This window comes from Solea senegalensis, unplaced genomic scaffold (assembly GCF_019176455.1).
Source record: "Solea senegalensis isolate Sse05_10M unplaced genomic scaffold, IFAPA_SoseM_1 scf7180000016300, whole genome shotgun sequence".
In the NCBI taxonomy this organism is placed as follows: Eukaryota; Metazoa; Chordata; class Actinopteri; order Pleuronectiformes; family Soleidae; genus Solea; species Solea senegalensis.
This window is the reverse complement of record NW_025321709.1, coordinates 1-23,131: the sequence shown is the minus strand read 5'-3', so window position 1 is coordinate 23,131 and position 23,131 is coordinate 1. Positions and strand designations below refer to the sequence as shown.

The window sequence follows — 23,131 nt, the reverse complement described above, 5'->3', positions numbered from 1 at the left end:
GTGTGTGTGTACCTGTGAGTAATTCTTCTTCAGGTGTGTGTGTACATGTGAGTGAGTCTTCTTCAGGTGTGTGTACCTGACACAGAGACAATCACACAGAGACAGAGACACTGACACAGAGAGCAGGTCATCTGGAGTTCACTGTTATTTATACAACTACATATTTATACACACATGAGTGGTCCTCACAAAGATACTCATACACGAATACAGACAAACATGGACACATTTATCATTGATCAATTGAGAAAAAAAGAACCTGGTTGTTATGGCAACCTCAGACACAAGACAAGGGTCATTTGGATGTTTTTCTGTTGTCATCCATCCTTCCATTCATCCATGTCATGTATGTGATGCTCACGCTTTAATATGAGGTCATTATCTCTAATAATCAATAGTAACATTTAAAATCATGTCAGGATCATGATATCATTTAAAAGCAATCTTCTTCTCTCACTCTGAGGTGTTTGCTCATGTCCCTCTTGGGCCACCGTACGTCCCACAGCTGCTCAGTCAAAGCAGATTAATGGGTCAGTTTAACCAAGTTCACACAGAGTTCACACAGAGTTCACACAGAGTTCACACAGAGTTCAGTCCAGCAGAAACCAGGGAGGGAGAGAGGGGGCGGAGCCATTCTGCTAGAAAACAACATGGTTTTGTTACTTATACCTAACAAAACCACGGACAAAACCCCTGACAGAACCACCGACAAAACCACTGACAAAAACACTGACAAAAACACTGACAAAAAACACTGATACAGAACCACTGTCAAAACCACTGACAGAAATCCACATAGAGAAAACACTGACAAAAACACTGACAGAACCACTGTCAAAACCACTGTCAAAACCACTGACAGAACCATAGAGGAAACACCGTCAAAACCACTGACAGAACCATAGAGAAAACACTGTCAAAACCACTGACAGAACCATAGAGAAAAAACACTGACAAACTCACTGACAGAACCACTCGTCAAAACCACTCGACAGAACCACAGACAGAACCATTGATGTACTGACAAACCACTCGACAGAACCACTAAGTCAAATCCACTGATAGAACCACAGACAGAAATCCATTGACAAAACACTGAAACCACAGACAGAACCAATTGACAAAAACACCGGACAGAACCACCGGACAAAACCATAGACAAAACCACAGTCAAAACCACTGACAAAACCACTGACAGAACCACACAGACAAAACCACTCCTCGACAAACCACTGACAAACCACAGACATAACCACTGACAAAACCACTGACAGAACCACTGACAAAACCACTGGAGAACCACAGACAGAACCACCACTGAGAACCACAGACAGTGACCACTGACAGAACCACAGCAGACCAAACACTGACAAAACCAACGACAGACCCACAGAACCATAGACAAACACTGACAAAACCACTGACAGAATCCTCACTGACAGAACCACTTACTAAACTACAGACAGCACCACAGACAGAAACTACAGACAAAACCACTGACAGAACCATAGACAAAAACACTGACACAACACTGGACAGAACCACTGACAGAAACTTACCTGGCAGAATCACTGACAGAACCATAGACAGAACCACTGACAGAACCACTGACAGAACCACTGACAGAACCATAGACAGAACCACTGACAGAACCACTGACAGAACCACTAACAGAACCATAGACAGAATCACTGACAGAACCACTGACAGTAAAAATAGAGTTGGTTCTCAGCTCAGAGGAAAATAATGAGCTCATTACACTTTATCTCCACGACCTTTGACCTCAGGATTTAGCTGTGAGGTTTAAGTCGGGTCAGCAGCTCTGGGTCAGACCGTGGTCAGAGACATGAGTGGGAGGAGCAGATCCAGGGGTGGAGCCACAGTGACAATTGAAGTGTGTCTTCATGATTTTTGTTTGTTTTTATCTCCTCAGTCAAAGTGATACAGCCAATCGAGGCTCAGCTCTTTGTCAACGCCCACTTTCCTCTGATTGGCTGGAGGAGCAGGAAGTTTAAGAACTCATGAGGTGGATTTGAGATGAAAAGCTTCTTCATGATCCAGAAGAGACCACGATGTGGACAGCTGCTCTCTAGTGGACCACACAGGTATTACAGCTATTACTTTAACTGTGATAGATCAATCCTCAACATTATCACTAACCTTAACCAGAACCAGTTAACCTGACTAACCGTGTGTGTTAACTTGTGTGGTCCACACTGTGAATGCAAAACCAGTATGTGTGTGTGTGTGCATTGGATGACATTACTAAAAAGAGTTGACATGTTACACAGCAGTGGAGGGTTTAGACCCTGCAGCAACACACACACACACACACGCACACACACACACACACACGCACACACACACACACAGCCCAACATCTTCCTCTGACTGTGTGTGTGTGTGTTTACACTTGAATGAGCCTTCTGTTCAGTGTTCAGTTGCTCCCAGTGAGCTGGGTTTTTAGGTCGCAGTGTTCTTTCTGCTGCAGCCTCACACACACACACACGTGTACACACACCCACGTACACACACACACACACACACACACACATATACACACACACACTGTACACACACCCACGTACACACACACACACACACAGAATGAAGCACGTGGACACAGATGCATGAAAACAAATGGACAGAATTACATCTCATGGATAAGTGGAAGGGTATTGGGCAGGTACCTGGAAGGTTGCTGGTTCAAATGCCAGTGGTCCTGCCAGTTCCCCTGAGCAAGGTACCCAATCCACACTGTGTCAGATAAATGAGACAAAGTCAAATATGCACATCATCTGCCGTGGCGCCCCCTAGAGAGGGAGAAGTGTGTGTGTGTGTGTTTATACTTGAATGTGTGTGTGTGTTTGCGTGTGTAGTAAATATTTCTACAGGAGCGATCATCTTAGCTTTATGTCAGAGTCTCAGCTGTCAACACACCAGCCCGAGGGAGAGACAGAGAGACAGAGAGTGAGAGAGAGACAGAGAGAGACAGAGAGACAGAGAGTGAGAGAGAGACAGAGTGTGAGAGAGAGATTTTGATTTTTAAGTCTCCTTTATTTATATCCTTATATGTTATCCTTTACATTTTTGGCTCTGGAGGAGAAAAAAACAGAGGAAGAAATTCAACAAACATAAAAATAATCAACGAAAACTAAATCATCATCTTTCACAGAACATAAAACTCCCTTCTCTCCCCACATTTGCAGAAAATCCACCAAATTATTTGTTAATGGATAAAAAGTTCAGTTTTCAGTCTGGTCTTCAGCATCCACGTCCACACTGTTCTCCACTCTATTCTTTCTGCTTAAATAAACGGCCATCTTTGATTGGCCGATTAAAAAGTTAAATAACTGACAGTGAGTTTTCTTTTCCTGTCATATTTGTAACCGAGAATAAAAACAGAGTGAGAAAATGTTTCATTAAACAAAGAAAAAACCTGAGACAGAAAGTGAAACAGAGGACTTAATCTGACACACTGTAAAAAACCGTGAGTGAAACAGAGAACTTAATCTGACACACTGTAAAAAACAGTGAGTGAAACAGAGGACTTAATCTAACGCACTGTAAAAAACAGTGAGTGAAACAGAGGACTTAATCTGACACACTGTAAAAACAGTTAGTGAAACAGGACTTAATCTGACACACTGTAAAAACAGATAGTGAAACAGAGGACTTAATCTGACACACTGTAAAAACAGTGAGTGAAACAGAGGACTTAATCTGACACACTGTAAAAACAGTGAGTGAAACAGAGGATTAATCTGACACACTGTAAAACAGTTAGTGAAACAGGACTTAATCTGACACACTGTAAAAACAGATAGTGAAACAGAGGACTTAATCTGACACACTGTAAAACAGTGAGTGAAACAGAGGACTTAATCTGACACACTGTAAAAAACAGATAGTGAAACAGAGGACTTAATCTGACACACTGTAAAACCAGTGTGTGAAACAGAGGGTAAAAAAGTGAAACAGTTGTAAAAACAGTGAGTGAAACAGAGGACTTAATCTGACACACTGTAAAAACAGTTAGTGAAACAGGACTTAATCTGACACACTGTAAAAACAGATAGTGAAACAGAGGACTTAATCTGACACACTGTAAAAACAGTGAGTGAAACAGAGGACTTAATCTGACACACTGTAAAACAGTGTGAAACAGAGGACTTAATCTGACACACTGTAAAAACAGTGTGAAACAGAGGACTTAATCTGACACACTGTAAAACAGTTAGTGAAACAGGACTTAATCTGACACACTGTAAAAAGATAGTGAAACAGAGGACTTAATCTGACACACTGTAAAAACAGTGAGTGAAACAGAGGACTTAATCTGACACACTGTAAAAACAGATAGTGAAACAGAGGACTTAATCTGACACACTGTAAAAACAGATAGTGAAACAGAGGACTTAATCTGACGACTGTAAAAACAGTGAGTGAAACAGAGGACTTAATCTGACACACTGTAAAACAGTGAGTGAAACAGGACTTAATCTGACACACTGTAAAAACAAAAAAACAGTGAGTGAAACAGAGGACTTAATTAATCTGACACACTGAAACAGAGGTAAAAACAAAGTGAAACAGAGGACTTAATCTGACACACTGTAAAAACAGTGAAACAGAGGACTTAATCTGACACACTGTAAAAAACAGAAAGTGAAACAGAGGACTTAATCTGACACACTGTAAAAAACAGTGAGTGAAACAGGACTTAATCTGACACACTGTAAAAAACAGTGAGTGAACAGAAAGGACATGAATCAGTGACATTGTGACATCAGTGACGACACCCAGTGAAACAGTGAAACACCGTCTCCCTCTCTGTGCAGAATGGACATCTCTCCTCCAACTCCACCTTCACCAAAGAAATAAAAAAGTTCACTGCAACAGTCCAGTGGAGGATCCTCCACTGTAAGTCCCTGTGTCTCTTTATTAGTGGAGGTTTGTACAGAGACCTCCAGGCCAGTCCTGACCTCTCCAGACCAAAGTGACTCCTCCATGTAACCCTTTTTGGGTGGCGCTACAACATATATAAAAAACTGTGGTGAACAAATTAAATGTAATTTATCTATGGCTAGTGAGATCAGAAGCTCTAGAGCGGACTACAGAGCCAAGGATGAACCAAACAACACACCAGGAACAACTCAGACACAGTATCGCTCCTTTGACAAAGAACTCCTCTTCCCATTTAATAAAACAGGGAAGGATGAATAGAAAACACAGTTACAGTGTATATAATATGTACAATTCTTACCCGGGTAGATATAAAAATAAAAAAATAAGAAAATAATTCACAGCTGTTTAAATAGTCTTTAGTTTCAATGTTCAATTCAACCCTTTAGTCCTGCAGCAGATAATATTGCACAGTCCACTGGAAAAGTGGCAACTGTTTATCCTACCGCACTGTTGAATGTGCTGACTGTGTGCGTGGAAGCAAAGTTTCTGGGGTTTAGGATTCCAATCTTCTGCATGCAATTGAATCAGTAATTCTTCTCCATTGGGCCGTAGCTCGCCATCAAACGTCCAAGCTCCAACTCCAGGTAGATCGGGAACTCTCGGGATCCACAAAAAAACCTGACCTATTGTGAATAAGGTCAGACATTCAAACTTCTAATCAGTATACCACATAAAAGCTAGAATTCACCTGATCATTCTCTAAATTACCAGAGAATAACTCACAAAACATTTTAAAAGAATTTCACAATTATCAAACATCAACATATATAATAACAAAATCAATTTGCTAGAAAAATTGCTAAAGAATTATGGTTACTGAAATAAACTTTCACTCATTGACCTTCACATATCTCAATTGACATAAAATGATAACGATACAATAATAATAAAAAAAAATCAGCATCTGACCTGCAACAGCAGCCTATAGCAGAGTCTACAAAATAATTTAAGTGCAGCTTAATGTGCTTTAAGTGCACAGTAAAGGTAGTTAACCAACAACAAAAATGATCTAATGTACACAATTACCAAAGTGCAGATGTGTGTGCATAAAAAGCACAAATTAATGTCCTTAAATCCACACAAATAACCATACAGCATATAACAATTATGCAAGGGTTAAATACAAACAAACAACAACGACCAATTTAGACTTCACTTTCAAATTAACAAAGCTAACATCTTTAGCATAAGTGAATGGCATTACCATAGTGTTTTGTTAGCGTTAGCGGCTAGCGCAATAGCAGCCAGCAATTAGCATGGTCAAAACATTTCTCACCAATGCGTTGTTCCTCCTCTAGTGAGGACAGATGCTTCTCGCTGTTCTCTCATGGGATTGCAGTGAAACTATCTGGCTGATTTTCATCGATTTTAATCAACTTCTAGAGCTTTTTTCTGTCTATGTTTCATGTGCCGTGTGTTCCGATGTTTGCTCTCGCTCCTCGCTTCTCAAGAGAGGGAAAACCTTTGCGGAGGTGAACTAGATGAAAGCTGACACCTGATTGGTCAGTCGAACCAGCATCTCGACATGCGACAGGCTGATAAAACAAACAGGAAGTAACCCGCTGGCAGAGGGAACAATCCTTTCAAAATAACAGCACGGAGCATTTCAAAATAACAGCACAGATTATCTAACCTTGGTTACAATCAGGTGGTAGAAGGTCTTTCCTGAGGCCTCCTGCATAGAGGCCTGAGGGCACCGGTCTAAAAGCAGACCCGCACAGTCCTTCAGGTCTGGAGTCAGCTGGATGAGGGGGAAGGAGTCCTGTGTGTTGGCTGTGGTTTCGCCTAAAGAGAAGGTGTCCAACATCAGGAGCTCATGTCTCCCCCTCCAGTGATCCAGCAGTTGTTTGGTCACTGTACAGGACCTCAGACCCAGACCTGAAGCCCGACCAGCGGAGTCCTCCAGCCTGGGCCCAGCCAGCTCCACCACCTGACCCAGAGTAGTGACCCCTGCAGCCTGGAATTGAGAAAACAGAGAGATGCCCACCCAGTCTGGACTGTCCAGGACCAACCTGTGGAGAACCAGCTCCTGCAATAGCCAGTGTAGAGAATCTGCCTGTTTCTGTCTCTGTTTTTTGAACAGGTTCCAAACAGTAAAAACACTTTTATAAAAACTAGGAAGAGATGACCTGTTGAGTTGAGTGCTGTCCATTAAAAACAAATTAAAATCCATACCCAGGCTGTTAAAACGATTCAGGATGCAGCAGGCTAGAGCCCTCCACACAGTGTCCTCTGGTCCATTCAGCAATCTCTGGATAAATTTTAGGCGAAAGGCGGCTTGCCAAATGAACTAGGCCCTGCCCTCCTTTGGAAGGAAGAGGACACTCTGTGGGACCCAGTGCATCCTGTCCCAAATAAAATCTATTAAAAGCCTTTGTATCTGGGATACAAAGGCTGGACGAGACCAGGTTGTGGGGGACCTTGCCTCTGTATGACATCTTTGGGAGGAGCCACCTCCACTTGTTAAGCCGTCCTTTCACCAATTCGACAATGTTGTCCCAGTTTTTCTTGGTTCTGGTCTCGTCCCCCAGGAAAACTCCCAGATATCTCAGCCCACCTGTTTTCCAGGTGAGTTCTGCAGGCAGGGTGAGTTGGTCCCCCAGCCTTTCTCCCACCATCACAGCCTTGCTTTTTCCCCAGTTGACCTTGGCAGAAGATATACAGTAACTGATATCATCAGCATAGGTAGACAATTTAAAAGACACCGGACAACTGGGGAGGAACACACCTGTCAGTTTGTGCCGTAACTGATGCAGCAGAGGCTCGATGGCTTAGGAGTATAACATGCCAGAGAGAGAGCAGCCCTGCCTCACCCCCCTCCCCATGTTAAAGGGAGCACTCAGCCCACCATTAATTTTCAGCACACTCTCAACGCCACTGTAGAGAGCCCTGATCATGGCAATGAACTCAGGGTTGAAGCCAAACCCGGCTAAAGTCCATGTGGGCTTCAGCACCCACAGCATGTTCAGAGGAGGAAGGAAGGAGTCAGCTGGTGGTGGAAAATAAGGGTTTATTGTCCCAAAAACATCCACCAAAACAATCTTACACAAGTCACCGCCGTCGCTCCGACAGCTGAGCGTGTGCCTGTGTCCTTTCGTGTTTCTCCGCTCGTCTCTGCCACGTTTCTCTCTGTGGACCCACCCTACTGCAAGAGACCAGAACTATGTTACAAGTGTGCTTATATAGCTGACTGATTACCTGATTCTGTCCAGCTGTCTGATCACCGGCTGAGCCACTCCTCCCTCTCCTCCAGCAGCCGCCGCTCTAACCATACCCCACTGCCACAGTCCACCAAAGGTATTGGTGTTCAACCCGGTCAAACGGGTTGAACTCCCAGCATAAGACTTATAAGTCTTATGCTGGGAACACAATAGGTCTGGTCAGGGTGGACGATGGATACCATCACCTCCCTTAATCTGGGGCCCAGAGCTTTGGAAAGGATTTTATTATCTGTGCACAGCAGCGACACTGTTCTTCATCAGCTGCAGGTCTCCCTTCTTAGGTATCAGGGTGATGACGGCCCTCCTGCAGCTCAGAGGAGGCCCTCCTGCAGCTCTCTGAAGACTGTCTGACACCACCTCAAGCAGCTCACCACCGATGATGGGCCAGACATGTAGAAGTCGACAGGAAGACTGTCAATCCCTGGTGCTTTGCCACTCTGCAAAGACATCATTGCTTTGTACAACTCCTGCAGCGTTAAAACTGCCCTCAGCTCCGAATTTGCTTTAGAGTTTGCCTGAGGGAGACCTGCAAGGAAGCTGCTGTGCACATCTGGATTATCAGACCATTCACTCTTAAAGAGGTTTCTATAGAAACTGACAGCAAACTTTCTGATCTTAGACGAGCGCCTGGTGGCCGGGTCTACCACGGGACCCGGCCAGGCTCAGCCCGAAAAAGTGCTGTGGCCTCTTCGTCGTCCTCCTGTGGACCCACCACCTGCAGGGAGACCGACTGGGGTCGGGTGCACTGCCATATGGGTGGTAGTGAAGGTCGGGGGTCTCGGTGTACTGGACCTGGGAGGCAGAAGCTGGCTCTGGGGACGTGGAACGTCACCTCGCTGTGGGGGAAAGAGCCGGAGCTTGTGCGGGAGATGGAGCGCTACCAGTTAGATCTGGTGGGGCTTACCTCCGTGCCCAGCCTTGGCTCTGGAACCACACTCCTGGATAGGGTTTGGAAGTTGTTCTTCTCCGGAGTTGCCCAGGTGTAAGGCGCCATGCGGGTGTGGGGATACTCACGAGCCTCCGGCTGAGTACCGCTGCGTTGGAGTTTCCCCTGGTGGACGAGAAGGTCGCCTCCCTGCGGGGGAAAGCCTGACTGCTGTTTGTGCCTATGCACCGAACAGCAGCTCGTCGGTATCCAGCCTTCTTGGAGGCCCTAGACGGAGTCCTGCAAGGGGCTGTGTCGGGGGACTCCATAGTTCTGCTGGGAGATTTCAATGCACATGATGGGGAAACCTGGAGAGGTGTGACTGGGAGGAACGGCCTACCTTATCTGAATCAGAGTGGTCGTTTTTTGTTGGATTTCTGTACAAGTCATCTATCCATAACAAACACCATGTTTGAACATAACAACGCTCACAAGTGTACTTGGTACCAGAGTTTCCTCGACCGAAGGTCTATGATCGATTTTGTGATTGTTTCATCGGATCTGAGGCCGCACGTTCTGGACACTCGGGTGAAGAGTGGGTCAGAGCTGTCAACTGATCACCATCTGGTGGTGATTTGGGTCAGAGGATGAGGGAGGACTCTGGACAGACTTGGTAAACCCAAACGTGTAGTGTGGATGAATTGGGAACGTCTGGAGGATGCCCCTGTCCGAGAGGCCTTCAACTCTCACCTCCGGCGGAGCTTTTCCTGTATCCCTGTGGAGGCTGGGGATATTGAACCTGAATGGGCAGTGTTCAAAGCCTCTATTGTGAAAGCTGTAGCGGAAAGCTGTGGCTTCAGGGCCTTGAAGCCACAGGTTACTGCCTCAAGGGGCAGTAACCTTCGAACATCGTGGTGGACACCGGTGGTCAGGGAAGCTGTTCAACCGAAGAAGGAGTGTTTCCGGGATATGTTATCCCGGAGGACTACTGAGGCAGTTACAAGGAATCGACAGGCCCGAAGGGCAGCAGCCTCTGCTGTGGCAGATGCAAAGCAGCGGGTATGGGAGAAGGAGAGGACATGGAGAAGGACTATCGGTCTGCACCAAGGTGTTTCTGGAAAACCATTCAGGGCCTCAGGAGGGGAAAGTGGGGGACCATCCAACCTGTGTACAGTAAGGATGGGACACTGTTGACCTTGACTGAGAAGGTAATCGGACGATGGAAGGAAAACTTTAAGAAACTCCTGAATCCGACATCTGCGCCCTCTGTGGTGGAGGCAGAGAGGGAAGATGATGGGGGATCATCGTCAATCTCCCTGAGGGAGGTCAATGAGGTGGTTAAACAACTCCGCAGTGGCAAGGCTCCGGGGGTTGATGAGTTCCGCCCAGAAATGCTGAAGGCTCTGGGTGTGGAGGGGCTGTCTTGGATGACACGTCTCACTTCTCAGCCTCCCTGGTAAGGTTTACTCCAAGGTGCTGGAAAGGAGGGTTTGAACGGTAGTCGAACCTCAGATTCAAGAGAAACAATGCGGATTCCGTCCTGGTTGTGGAACAACGGACCAGCTCTTTACTCTTATGTATGCCCATCCAGTCTACATGTGTTTTGTGGACCTGGAGAAGGTGTATGATTGGGTTCCCAGGGAGATACTGTGGGAGACATCTCCACTCTGGCCTGGGAACGCCTCAGGATCAATGTGGCACGGGAAAGGGAAGTTTGGGGGTCCCTTGCTGAAACTGCTGCCCCCCCGACCCGGCCCTGGATAAGCGGAGGATGATGATGATGATTATCATGATAACTAAGTCACAATATGATATTATCACAATATTTAAGTTACTATATTATCACGATAATTAAGTCACAATACGATATTATCACAATATTTGAGTTACGATATTTTAGTCACGATACGATATCGTCACGACATTAAAATCAAGATATTATCAAGATATTTAAGTCATGATCACAATATTTAAATTTCAATACGATATTATCACAATATGTAAGTTACTATATTAAGCATCCTTTTGTAAATGTGAGTATTATGAGTATTAAAGTGATATTTTACATTCTTACATTTATGAAACATTATCATAAATAAATAAATAAACGTAATCAACCTTTACTTAGTAACAGAAGACGTTTGTGTGTTTGATGTCTTTGAATCAAAGGAGAAGGTCATCATCATCAATAACTGTGCACTTTAGTAACACTTCTTACTCACCTGTAGAGGGCAGTGCTGCACCTCTCAGTCTACAGCCTGATCCACATTATTACTACCCTTCCTTTTTCTAAGACGATACAAGCTAACTGCTCACTAGGCTAACAATGGTAGTGGAAGCAGCAGACTTCACTGGACTGATGTGTCTTTTACAACATAACGACAAACACGTCAATAACCAAGTTCTGGTCATCAATGGTCATGATTACATAAGTGACTATGACCACGCCTCCGCCATCAGTGACTATGACCACGTCCCCGTCATCAGTGACTATGGCCACGCCCCCGTCATCAGTGACTATGACCATGCCCCTGTCATCAGTGACCATGACCACGCCTTTGAAGTTCATCAACTCGACTGCACCTGTGTCATGGACGAAGAAGAACATGTCATGTGTTACTATGACCACCAGAGGTGAGTAGTAGCACACTATATTTATTGCGTTACAAATACTTTTTAACTTTTTGGATAAATTGTAAATTTAGAGTAGTTTTAGTGCAACATACTTTTACTTTTACTTGAGTATATATTTGAACAAAGAACAATACTTGTGACGCTCGTTACTTTATTTTTTAATATCTTTTTTTATTACATGCGCGATCTTCTGTTAGCCGCTCAGCTGTTAGCCGCAGATTTCGGCTCTAAGTGGACTTAAAACACACCAGTTATTTACTGTGTCCGACACCGAGGCTCTGGTCTCAGGTCTCTGGGTTTCTGGTCTCCTGTCCCTGGGTTTCTGGTCTCCTTTCTCTGGGTTTCTGGTCTCTTGTCTCTGGGTTTTCTGATCTCCTGTCTCTGGGTTTCTGGTCTCCTGTCTCTGGGTTCTGGTCTCCTGTCTCTGGGTTTCTGGTCTCCTGTCTCTGGGGTCTCCTGTCTCTGGGTTTCTGGTCTCTGTCTCTGGGTTTTGGTCTCCTGTCTCCTGTCTCTGGGTTTCTGGTCTCTGTCTCTGGGTTTCTGGTCTCCTGTCTCTGGGTTTTGGTCTCCTGTCTCCTGTCTCTGGGTTTCTGGTCTCCTGTCTCTGGGTTTTTGGTCTCCTGTCTCCTGTCTCTGGGTTTCTGGGTCTCTGGGTTCTGGTCTCCTGTCTCTGGGTTTTGGTCTCCTGTCTCCTGTCTCCTGTCTCTGGGTTTCTGGTCTCCTGTCTCTGGGTTTCTGGTCTCTTGTCTCATGTTTTCTGGTCTCCTGACTCTGGGTTTCTGGTCTCCTGCCTCTGGTTTTCTGGTCTCCTGCCTCAGGGTCAGCTTTGTATCGATGTATCTGAATTGGATAATCTTAATTTATTGTACTAGGTTGATGTATTTAATTTCTAAAATAATTAATGTATTGTTTTTTTTAGTTAAAGTTGTACTAATTTTATTATAAAGAGCGTATTTATTGTTTTATTTAAAATATTGTTATTTAACATTTCCTTATTTTGGGGCCATACGGTGGTCTAGTGGTTAGCACTCTTGCCTTGCAGCGAGAAGACCCGAGTTCGAGCCCCATTGGAACAAGGGCCTTTCTGCATGGAGTTTGCATGTTCTGCTCTGCGTGGGTTCTCTCCGGGTTCTCTGCATGTTCTCCCCATGTGTGCGTTAGTTCTCTCCGGGTTCTCCAGCTTCCTCCCACAGTCCAAAAACATGCAATGTGTGGACACCCTAAATTGACCGTGAGAGTGAATGGTTGTTTGTCTCTATGTGTGTGGCCCTGCAATGGACTGGCCAACTGTCCAGGGTGAACCCCGCCTATCGCCCAATGTAGCTGAGATTGGCACAGCACCCCCTGCAACCCTCTGGTGGAGGATAAAGCGGTAGATGATGACTGACTGATATCTTCATTTGAACATTGCTGTTGCTCTGAATATTTCAAAGATAAATCCAGAGAAACTCAGTACTCAGTACTCTTGACTCTGTCCTGATGACTGTGTTTAAAAAGAAATGTTTCACTTTCACTGAGTCATGTTCACATTTGTGCTGTGTCATGTTTTCAGAGGTAGCTCAGAGAACGCTAAGCTACATACACCCTCTGATTGTATTTACTTTATTTTTAGTATTTAACTTAAAACAAATGTAGGTATATGTATGTCTATATATATGAACATATACAGATATAATGTGTACATATATACACATTATATCTGTATATACACATATAGATATAAGGTGTATTTATATATATATGTATTTACACATATGTGTATATACATATACATACCAATATACACATATACATATTATGTGTATATGTGTAGTACATGTGCAGTCAATACATTCAAACACAGTTTCTGCTGAGTCGTCGCTGACATCTAGTGGACAATTTAAACATTACAACCTTCATATGAAGACAACACTTTGTCACCTCACAGACAGAAGGTTGAATCCTCTCTAGCTTCTGTCCAGTTAACAGTATTGGATCAGAACCCGCTGATCCACCGTGTCACAGTGACTGTAAGTAAGTACAGAGAGACAGACACACACACACACACACAGAGGGAGCCTTCATCCGTTGTTCCTCCTCCTCTCCTTGTATTCTTTTCTCCTCAGGATGTCTGACAGTGACTCAGCAGGAAGAAAACTGCTGTCAGTGGACTTTGAAATCTTCGGTCACGTTCAGGGTGAGTATGTTTCACTCTTCATCCTCCTCCTGCTCGTCTTCCTCTCTGCTGTGCTGCGTTGCTGTAAACTGATCTGCTGCGTCTTTATTTAGGAGCAGCTGGACTCGGCTGCACTTTCTTTTCCTGCAGCTTCACATTAAAGGAAATCAAACATGAAAGAGCTTAAACTGACCACTGTTTGTGTTTGTCTGTGCTTTTTCAGGCGTTTGCTTCAGAATGGTGAGTTTCTCTGACTCACAGCACCACCTGCTGCAGCATGTCACATGACCTCTGAACCCCTGACCTCTCTGACCCCACAGTACACAGAGAGTGAGGGGCTGCGTCGCGGCCTGGTCGGCTGGGTGAAGAACACCTGCAGTGGGACGGTGGTGGGTCAAGTTCAAGGTCCAGCCGAGAAGGTGGAGGACATGTGAGTCCAAACCTGCTGCTCCTGCTGCCTCGTGTGGTCACTTTGTGTCACTGACGCCAATCTGAACTGTAGTGATGGAGGCAGCAGTGTGGGAGAGTGTGTGTGTGTGTGGTGTGTGTGTGTGTGTGTGTGAGGTGTGTGTGTGCGTGTGGGTGTGGGGGTGTGTGCGTGTGTTTGTGTGTGGGAGAGTGTGTGCGTGTGTGTGTGTGTGTGTGTGTGGGGAGAGTGTGTGTGCTGTGTGTGTGGGAGTGTGTGTGTGTGTGTCGTGGTGTGTGTGTGTGTGTGGGGAAGTGTGAAAATGGCATTGTTTGTGGGGAGAGTATTGTGTGTGTGTGTGTGTGTGTGTGTGTGTGTGTGTGTGAGGGAGTATGCGTGTCGTGTGTGTGTGTGAGAGTGTGTGTGTGTGTGGGGAGGGTGTGTTTGTGTGTGTGTGGGGAGAGTGTGTGTGTGTGTGTGTGCTGTGTGTGTGTGTGTGGGGAGAGTGTGTGCGTGTGTGTTTTGTGGGAGAGTGTGTGTGTGTGGGAGGTGTGCGTGTGTTTGTGGGGAGGTGTGCGTGTGCGTGTGGGAGTGTGTGTGCGTGTGTTTGTGCTGGGAGAGTGTGTGTGCGTGTGTTTGTGGGAAGTGTGTGTGTGTGTGTGGGAGGGTAATGTGTGTGTGTGGGGGTAATGTGTGTGTGTGTGTAAGTGTGAAGTGTGCGTGTCGTGTGTGTGTAGGAGAGTGTGTATTAGCGTGTTTGGCTAGGAGTGTGTGTGTGTGTCTGGGAGGGGTGTGTGTGTGGAGGTGTGTGTGTGTGTGTGTGGGGAGAGTGTGTGTGCGTGTGTTTGTGGGAAAGTGTGTGTGTGTGTGTGTGTGGGAGAGTGTGTGTGTGTGTGTGGGAGTGTGTGTGTGTGTGTGTGTGGGAGAGTGTGTGTGTGTGTGTGTGGGAGAGTGTGTGTGCGTGTGTTTGTGGGAGAGTGTGTGTGTGTGTGTGGGAGAGTGTGTGTGTGTGTGTGTAGGAGGGTGTGTGTGTGTGTGTGTGGGAGGGAGTGTGTGTGTGTGTGTGGGAGGGTATTGTGTTTGTGGGGTGTGTGTGTGTGTGTGGGTAATAGTGTGTGAGAGAGTGTGCGTGTGTGTGTGGGAGAGTGTGTGCGTGTGTGTGTGGTTTACAAAAAGATCGTAGACTTAGATCAACTCTCTAAACTCTGTGACAGGTCAAAATCTCAAATGGATGGACACACACATACACACACACACACACACACACACACACACACAGAGGGAAAAAAAACCTGCAGGCTGTGGTGTTGCAGTGTTTTAGCCACTAGATGGCAGCATTGACCTGCTGGTTTGTTGAAGTTTGCGTGTGTAAGTATTTCTGTTAAATGATTAGAAATGAATGAACAGATGATAAAACATAAAGAGCCTCACATGTTTGTGTATATTCATATTTAAGTGTTTGTGTTGCCTTATTGTTATTACATTTGTCAACGTTAATATTAATGTTAATATAAACAATAATCTCAGTCTGTTCATGATAATGGACTTTGTCTTCCGTGAATAGACCCACACACACACACGCACACACACACTGTCAGTGCCTGACTCTTAAACAGCTGCTTTTATGATGCCACACCCTCTGCTTCATCAGGGCGGAGCTTATGTGGCAGCTTCTCCCTGGAAAATAAAATCACTGAAGAGTATGAAGCAGTTCTATGACCTCTGACCTCTGATCACTGCCTCTGTTACTACTGTGTGTGTGTGTGTGTGTCATCCACAGGAAGGTGTGGCTCAGTAAAGAAGGAAGTCCGTCCAGTCGTATCACCAGAGCTTCCTTCACCAACCAGAGAAACATCGACAAACTGGAACTGTCGGGGTTTAAAACTCGTTTCTGAACTAAAGAATCAAACTCATCCTGAAGATCTGAAGATCTGAAGATCTGAAGATCTGAAGATCTGAACATCTGAACATCTGTAGATCTGTAGATCTGTAGATCTGAACATCTGAACATCTGTGGATCTGAACATCTGAACATCTGTAGATCTTTGAACATCTGTAGATCAAACATCTGTAGTTCTGAACATCTGTAGATCGTAGATCTGAGCATCTGAACATCTGTTGATCTGAACATCTGTAGATCTGTAGATCTGTGCAGATCTGAGCATCTGAGCATCTGAACATCTGTAAGATCTGAACATCTGAACATCTGTAGATCTGTAGATCTTAGATCTGAACATCTGTAGTTCTGAACATCTAGATCTGTAGATCTGAGCATCTGAACATCTGTAGATCTGAACATCTGTAGATCTGAACATCTGTAGATCTGTAGATCTGAGCATCTGAACATCTGTAGATCTGAACATCTGTAGATCTGACATCTGAACATCTGTGGGTGAATAGATCTGAACATCTGTAGATCTGAACATCTGAACATCTGAACATCGTGCTTGATTCTAACAATGAGATGTGAGATTGTTTCTTTGTTTCTTTGTAGGTTCACATTAAACAGTTGTGGTTAAATCACTGAATGTGTTTTGAAACATTTGTGGAAACACGCTCAGAGCGGGGACACGCCCACTTCTGCAAGAAGACATGAAGCTCCGTTAGCTAAAGTCAGTGACACATGACATCATCTCAGTGTAGTGCATCATTTTATGTATTTAGGTATTTTAATTATGCATTAAAAATAAGTTACTAATATTCCTCGTTAAATAAATAAAGCAAGCCATATTTTTTGGGCTACCTAAACATAATTAATAAGTCTTAGTCATGCTGTATTGTTTGTTTCTCATTTATTTATTCTTATGCAGGGAATGGCATGAAGGACGCACACGTTGACCGTGCCATAGGAGTGTGTAAAAAGGTTGTAAGTTCTTTTTCATTCAGTTGGAAAAGAAGACGGGAGATGGCTGCAGTACAGGCCGAGCTCGGCCTGCCCACTCACCAGCTCATCACTGAGATCCAGGCAAGAAATGATTGGCCGTGTCCTGGACCAGGAGAAGGCAATAGCACATGTCCTTGGGTCAGACACCAAGACATTGAGGTTTTAGAATCAGTGAATAAAGCCACTTCAACATTTCACTGATGCCCGGTCTGGGGAGGCTTATGTCAGCGTCTCCTACAGCCAGAGGACGAAGACACTGAGCTCCCCAAAAGAATCAAAAGGAACACAATGGAGTACATGAACGACAAGTTCGCTGATGGACCTCAGGTTCTGGAAGGCATACATTGACCCTGAGAAGCTGGAAAATATTAAGAAAGGAGCTGTCACAGAGCTGCTGTCGCTGTACACCGCAGCCTGGCCCTGCTCGACAGGTGCGTCAAGAGAGGCTATTTAGTGTGGGAGGGGGCATTGTAACATAGCATAGGGCCTGCCTCAAGCCAGATGCCGTAGACAGGCAAAGAACGTGTAAGAAAGTAATTACAGGAAAACTTGATCTATGATTTTAGTTTTTCATGCAAATGTGCAAATGTGCGTGCGTGTGTGTGTGTGTGTTTGCTGCAGAATGATTTACAATAAAATGTTTCACCGCCCACATTGAGAGAGAGATAAACCCACACACACACAACTCACAGGCCTCGACCTCCTCCTCCTCCTCCTCCTTCTCTCACAGAAACCAGTTTGGCATCCTGTAGTGTTCACCATGGCAACGTCTCGCAGTTGGCAAGTGTTTGTGAGAAAAAAAAACTTGTTGCCTTTTCTTTTCTGGTCTGTTTCCTCTCCTTACCTCCTCTCCTTACCTCCTCTCTGTCGTCTGTTTTCTCTCTCAGCACTAACTGCCCACACACTCTTATTCATCACACACACACACACACACACACACACCTGTGTGGGTGCTGATGATAGCCAGCTGTTGCTAAGCAACGAGTTGGAGTTGATTCCAAGTTTACAGCAAGGGAAACACTGACATTTGTGTTTGGTGTGATGTGAAGTGTCAGCAGCTTTAAAGGGACAGTTGGGTGTGTTCAGTCCAGCCGACCACGGTGCGCCCCCTGCTGCTGAGACGCGGACGTGATCTCACTGTTAGACTTTGTGCCACTGCTGCTGACGGTGTGTTGACCTTTGACCTTGTCCTGAAAACAGACGTGGCAACGTAACATGGAGACACACGTCACTGTTGTTACTCATGACATTAACTTCATAAAAATCTCTCTCTCTTTGTCTGTCTGTCTCTCTGTCTGTCTGTCTGTCTCTGCCTCTCTGTCTTCCTCTGCCTCTGTCTCTCTCTCTGTCTGTCTCTGCCTCTGTCTCTCGCTCTCTCTCCCCAGACTCCGCCCATCATTCTCTGTTGGGAGCAGGGAGCGCTTCATATGTATCTCATTGCAGATCTGAGGGGCGGAGACTAAGGACTGCCATGTCATTAAAGACACACTGTTATTATAATAGAGTGAACAATATCTAATGTATATATATATATATGTACACATATATATAATTTATTCTCTTTCTTTACTGATTATGTTTATAAAAACATAACAACGATATGTTACATCGGTTCTGTCCGGTGATGTAATCGAGCGCGCGGTGCGCTGCTGCAGAGTCTCTCTCCCTCCCTCCCTCCCTCCCTCCTTCAGCCTCAGTTCGTTTCTGCTCTTCTTCACTTCGTCTTTCAGTGTGAACGGGACTCTGCAGCTTCTGTCGCCCTCAGGTGAGTCACAGCGAGCCGAGCTAAACCGAGCTAAACCGAGCTAAACCGAGCCGCGTTTGTTTGTTTGTGGAGATGAGTTTTTCTGCAGCAGCTGTGCCAGAAACATCAGTGACGAAGCTGTTTTTACTGAGGTAGTGACCCGGGTTTAGAGGCACTGATAACCCGGGTTACATACGGTCTTTCCTCGGCTAAATTCGGAGCAGAACACCGGGAAACCTTGAACACAAGCCGAGGTAGAGAAGTGTTTTCACGCAACGTTTGTGAGTGAATGTGTAGTTTTGATTATGAAGATGTGGTCACCTGTGCTGACCTCAGCAACACTAACTCTAGAATATTCCTCTAAACTTCCTCTCCTCTCCTCCTTTCCTCTCCTCTCCTTCTTTCTTCCTAAATCCTTCCTCCCTCTCCTTCTTCCTCTCTCCCTCTCTCTCCTCCTCCCTCCTCTCCTTCTTTCCTCCCTCCTCCTTTCCCTCTCTCTCTCTCTCTCCTCTCCTCCTCTCCTCCTCCTTTCCTCTCCCTCCTCCGTTCCTCTCCTCTCCTCTCCTCTCCTTTCCTCCTCTTCCTCCTCTTCCTCCTCCTTCCTTCCTCCTCCTTTCCTCTCCTCTCCTCCTTTCCTCTCCTCTCTCCTCCCTCTTCTCTTTCCTCTCCTTCTTTCCTCTCCTCTCTCCTTCTTTCCTCCTCCTCTCTCCTCCTTTCCTCTCCTCCCTTCTTCCCTCTCCTCTCTCCTTCTTTCCTCTCCTCTCTCCTCCTTTCCTCTCTCTCTCCTCTCTTCCCTTCCTCCTCTCCTCCTCTCTCCTTCTCCTCCCTTCCTCTCCTCTCCTCTCTTCCTCCTCTTCCTCCCTCTCTCCTCTCCTCCCCTTCCTCCCTTCCCTCCTTTCCTCTCTCTCCTTCTTTCCTCTCCTCCCTCTCCTCCCTCTCCTCCCTTCCTCTCCTCTCCTTCTTTCCTCTCCTCCTTTCCTCTCTCCTCCTCTCTTGTGTTACAGTATAGTTGCTGAATCGTTTTTCTCTTTCACGTTGAGGGTGTTTTTGGTTTGAAATCCTGTAGAGTCATTATGTAACCAGATCCTGCTGCTCCTCTCCTCATCTTCTCCTCTCCTTTACCTGATACACTCACTTTTTTATATCTTCATTCTCTGCTCTCCTCCTCTTCTTCACTGGTTTGTTCTCTTCATCTCTTCTGTTTTTCTCTTGTCATCTCTCCCTCCCTTCTCCTCCTCCTCACCTCCTTTGTTCTTCTCCTCTCTTCTCTCTCACTCATCGCCTGAACAAACAAACATTTGATAAAGTTTCCTTTGCTGCTGCCTCGTGTGGTCACTTTGTGTCACTGACGTCAATCTGAACGTTAGCTTTCAAACAGTGAAGAGACAAAATAACACATTAGAACTTAGTGATGGAGGCAGCACTGTGTGTGTGTGTGTGTGTGTGTGTGTGTTATTTCACTTCAGTGACTGTGTTGGTGTGATTCAGTGGTGTGTGAATTTCACTTCTGTGACTCTGTCAGGTGGTTCAGTGATGCGTCAGGCGTTCAGTGGTATTTCACTTCAGTGATCTCAGGCGTTCGTGGTATTTCACTTCAGTGATCATCAGGCGTTCAGTGAATTTCAGTGACTCTGTCGACGTTCAGTGGTATTTCACTTCAGTGATCGTCAGACGTTCAGTGGTATTTCACTTCAGTGATCGTCAGACGTTCAGTGGTATTTCACTTCAGTGATCATCAGGCGTTCAGTGGTGATTCAGTGTCGTTCAGTGGTATTTCACTTCGATGACTCATCGAGGCGTTCAGTGGTATTTCACTTCAGTGAGACGTTCAGTGGTATTTTTCGTTTGGTATTTCACTTGACTGTCAGCGTTCAGTGGTATTTCACTTCAGTGATGCGTCAGTGGCGTTCAGTGAATTTCACTTCTGACTGTGTCAGGCGATTTCACTGAAGTGACTGTCAGGCGTTCAGTGGTATTTCACTTCAGTGATTGTCAGACGTTCAGTGGTATTTCACTTCAGTGACTGTGTCAGACGTTCAGTGGTATTTCACTTCAGTGACTGTCAGGCGTTCAGTTCTTCAGTGGTCAGACTTCAGGTCAGTGATCGTCTTCGTTCAGTGACTGTGTCAGACTCCACTTCACTTGTCAGACCTCAGTGGTATTTCACTTCAGTGACTGTGTTTCAGTGGATTTCACTTCAGTGACTTCAGTATTTGACTCTGTCACGGTATTTCACTTTGTACTGTCAGACATTCAGTGGTATTTCACTTCAGTGACTGTGTGTCAGGACGTTCAGTGGTATTTCACTTCAGTGACTGTGTCAGGACGTCAGTGGTATTTCACTTCAGTGATCGGGTGAATTTCACTTCAGTGACTCTGTCGTTCAGTGGTATTTCACTTCAGTGACTGTGTCAGACCTTCAGTGGTTTCACTTCAGTGACTGATTCAGTGGTATTGCTTCACACTGTGTCAGACGTTCAGTGGTATTTCACTTCAGTGACTGTGACTTCAGTGGCTTGTGAGGCGTTCACGTGGTATTTCACTTCTGACTGTGTCAGGCGTTCAGTGGTATTTCACTTCAGTGACTGTCGACGCTCAGTGGTATTTCACTTCAGTCAGACGTTGGTATTTCAGAGGCGTTCAGTGGTATTTCACTTCAGTGATCGTCGAAGTTCAGTGAATTTCACTTCTGACTGTGTCACGTCAGTGGTATTTCACTTCAGTGATCATCAGGCGTTCAGTGGTATTTCAATTCAGTGACTCTGTCAGACGTTCAGTGGTTTCACTTGTCAGACCTTCAGTGGTATTTCACTTCAGTGACTGTCAGACATTCAGTGGTATTTCACTTCAGTGACTGTGTCAGATTTTCAGTGGTATTTAACTTCACTGACTGTGTCACGTTCAGTGGTATTACTTCAGTGACTGTGTCAGCGTTCAGTGGTATTTTCACTTCAGTGATGTCAGTGAATTTCACTTCAGTGACTCTGTCAACGTTCAGTGGTATTTCACTTCAGTGACTGTCGAGTGACTGTCGACATTCAGTGGTATTTCACTTCAGTGACTGTGTCAGACTTTCAGTGGTATTTAACTTCACTGACTGTGTCAGATTCAGTGGTATTTCACTTCAGTGACTGTGTCAGACGTTCAGTGGTATTTCACGCGTTCAGTGGTATTTCACTTCGTTCAGTGGTATTTCACTTCCAGTGACTGTCAGATTCAGTGGTATTTCACTTCAGTGACTCTGTCAGCATTCAGTGGTATTTCACTTCAGTGATCGTCAGACGTTCAGTGGTATTTCACTTCAGTGACTTCAGGCGTGACTTCTGTGTCAGGCGTTCAGTGGTATTTCACTTCAGTGATTCAGTGATGGTGGTCAGTTCGTTCAGTGGTATTTCATAAGTGACTGTATTTCACTTCAGTGACTGTCAGTGGTATTTCATTCGTTGACTGTGTCGTCAGTGACTGTCACATGGTCGAGTTCATTTCACTTGTGTCGTCAGTGGTTGAATGTTGGTATTTCACTTCAGTGATCATTGATTCACTTCAGTGAAGTACTGAACCATTCTATGAAGAAATATTTTTAAAGATTCACTTTCACCCAAAACAACTGCTTTACAAGTCTAGTTGTAGTTTGTGTTTTTCATGGAGAAAACTACATCAACACAGTGATATGATAACTCCGCCCACTTTGAGGAGGAAAACCATACAGTACCAAACTCTGCCGAGCTGAGCCGAGCTGGAACTGGGTCATGGAAAAGTGCCAATAGAGGACATGGATATTGGTCCTGAACAGGGAGGAGCTTACGAGAGACAGACAGAGGGACAGACTGAGGACAGACTGAGGACAGACTGAGGGACAGTGGTTTTCATGACAGCAGCAGCTTCTGATTCTCTATCGATTGTTTGATGAATAAAGAAATGAAGATGATCACATGACCAGAGGATGAGTGAGTCTGAACTAAAGTGGTGAATTGTCCCTTTAAGAGCAGGAAGGTGACTTTTATTTTCAGAAACGAGGACACTCATCTTCCTCCTCTGCAGACTCTTCATCCCTCCTTCTTTCCTCTGCAGTGACCTCCTCTTCATCTGTCTCTTCTTAAATCATTCACTCCTCCTCCTCCTCTTCTTCTTCTTGCTCTGTTTATTTCTCCTCTTTAACTCCCTCCCTCCCTCTTCCCTCTTTCCTCGTCACCTTCACTGTGTCCTCTCCTCTTAAATCATGAAAAACTCACGTTCAAACGTTTCCTTTCAATA

General features: G+C 45.2%; 1 protein-coding gene across 3 annotated transcripts; it reads left to right on the top strand.

Annotated features, from left to right (window-relative positions):
- Positions 1–1,891: 1,891 nt before the first annotated feature.
- Positions 1,892–16,242, top strand: LOC122762995 (acylphosphatase-2-like). Of its 3 annotated transcripts, none has more exons than XM_044018129.1 (5): positions 1,892–2,105; positions 13,794–13,864; positions 14,067–14,083; positions 14,164–14,273; positions 16,030–16,242. In XM_044018129.1, the coding sequence occupies exons 1-5, from the start codon at positions 2,038–2,040 to the stop codon at positions 16,142–16,144; spliced, it is 381 nt and encodes a 126-aa protein (XP_043874064.1). In that variant the 5' UTR covers positions 1,892–2,037; the 3' UTR covers positions 16,145–16,242. The 3 variants fall into 3 exon arrangements, with proteins under 3 accessions (XP_043874064.1, XP_043874065.1, XP_043874066.1); XM_044018130.1 differs by lacking the exon at positions 1,892–2,105 and adding an exon at positions 13,462–13,697; XM_044018131.1 differs by lacking the exon at positions 1,892–2,105 and adding an exon at positions 13,462–13,701.
- Positions 16,243–23,131: the final 6,889 nt, after the last annotated feature.

Coding starts and splice junctions, on each gene's coding strand:
- LOC122762995 (XM_044018129.1), top strand. CDS start 2,038: ATGAAAAGCTTCTTCATGATCCAGAAGAGACCACGATGTGGACAGCTG. Junction 2,106..13,793: donor CTCTCTAGTGGACCACACAG/GTATTACAGCTA, acceptor TTTTCTCCTCAG/GATGTCTGACAGTGACTCAG. Junction 14,274..16,029: donor GCCGAGAAGGTGGAGGACAT/GTGAGTCCAAAC, acceptor TGTCATCCACAG/GAAGGTGTGGCTCAGTAAAG.